Below are 843 nucleotides of genomic sequence, written 5' to 3'. Positions count from 1 at the left end.
GTGTGTTCCATAACCGTGAGCCTCTGATGGATTCATCCATGTGGCCAGATTTGGTCCTACGCCGCTGAACATTACAGTCTCCTCTGGTTAAAGCTCTAGTGTTTATTCTAGTAATGTTTTTTTTTGCTTATAAAATCTGTTAGAGGAGGAGGAGCAAGTCCATTTAAAACTTTAAAAACAAGGCATGCATCCAGAAACATCTGATGACGTTTAAAGCCAACGTCACTGCATCCCACAGAAATGAACTGAAATCCTTCTGAACAGACTGATGCTGATTTTCACTCACCACAAACCATAGATCTTTGCCAAACAGCTTCACTCCTTCGCCTGCTCCTTTCAGGAATCGTGCTAGCATCATTCCCAGTGGACCTGTGGTCATCCAGGCGATCAGCATCAGGGCGCCTGGAGAACAGTTTGACAGTTGAACAGTGGAGCAGGTCTGTCAACAATTCTTGATTCCAACATGAGAGACACGAGACATGAGAGACCAGAAGACACGTAAGCGCGGACTTTATGTACGGAGTCAGAAATGGAGCAAATATTCAGACCCTTATCTCTTTGATTTTGTACGAAAAATAGACTTTAAACTACCTCAAAGGGCGTGTATCCCTTTGGTCATGTACAAAGAAAAAATGTTGTAAAATAAAAAATAAAAAGTAAGTAATTAGTTTTTTTCTGTTCTGTCTGTTTGATTTTTCTGTTAATAAACATTTTGAATTTTTCTACTGGCTCTCTCCCCTGGGTCCATCTGTCCAGTTCTTGACAAAATGGCAGAGATGGCAAAAGTACTCACTTTCCGTACTTGAGTAAAAGTACAGATACTTGTGTTAAAAAATACTCTGG

The 843-nt window shown here is 40.6% G+C and overlaps 1 protein-coding gene across 1 annotated transcript in view; it reads right to left on the bottom strand.

Moving 5' to 3' along the window:
* LOC107098045 (putative ferric-chelate reductase 1) overlaps positions 1 to 843 on the bottom strand; it is a 23,635-nt gene that overhangs the window by 5,685 nt on the left and 17,107 nt on the right. The window contains exon 9 of the mRNA XM_015395477.1: positions 180 to 402. Within this exon, the coding sequence (XP_015250963.1) occupies positions 180 to 402 (223 nt within the window). The remainder of the gene's footprint in view (positions 1 to 179; positions 403 to 843) is intronic.

Source organism: Cyprinodon variegatus, unplaced genomic scaffold, assembly GCF_000732505.1.
Source record: "Cyprinodon variegatus isolate N-32 unplaced genomic scaffold, C_variegatus-1.0 Scaffold743, whole genome shotgun sequence".
NCBI classification, from domain to species: domain Eukaryota; kingdom Metazoa; phylum Chordata; class Actinopteri; order Cyprinodontiformes; family Cyprinodontidae; genus Cyprinodon; species Cyprinodon variegatus.
This window is presented reverse-complemented; position numbering and strand designations above follow the sequence as displayed.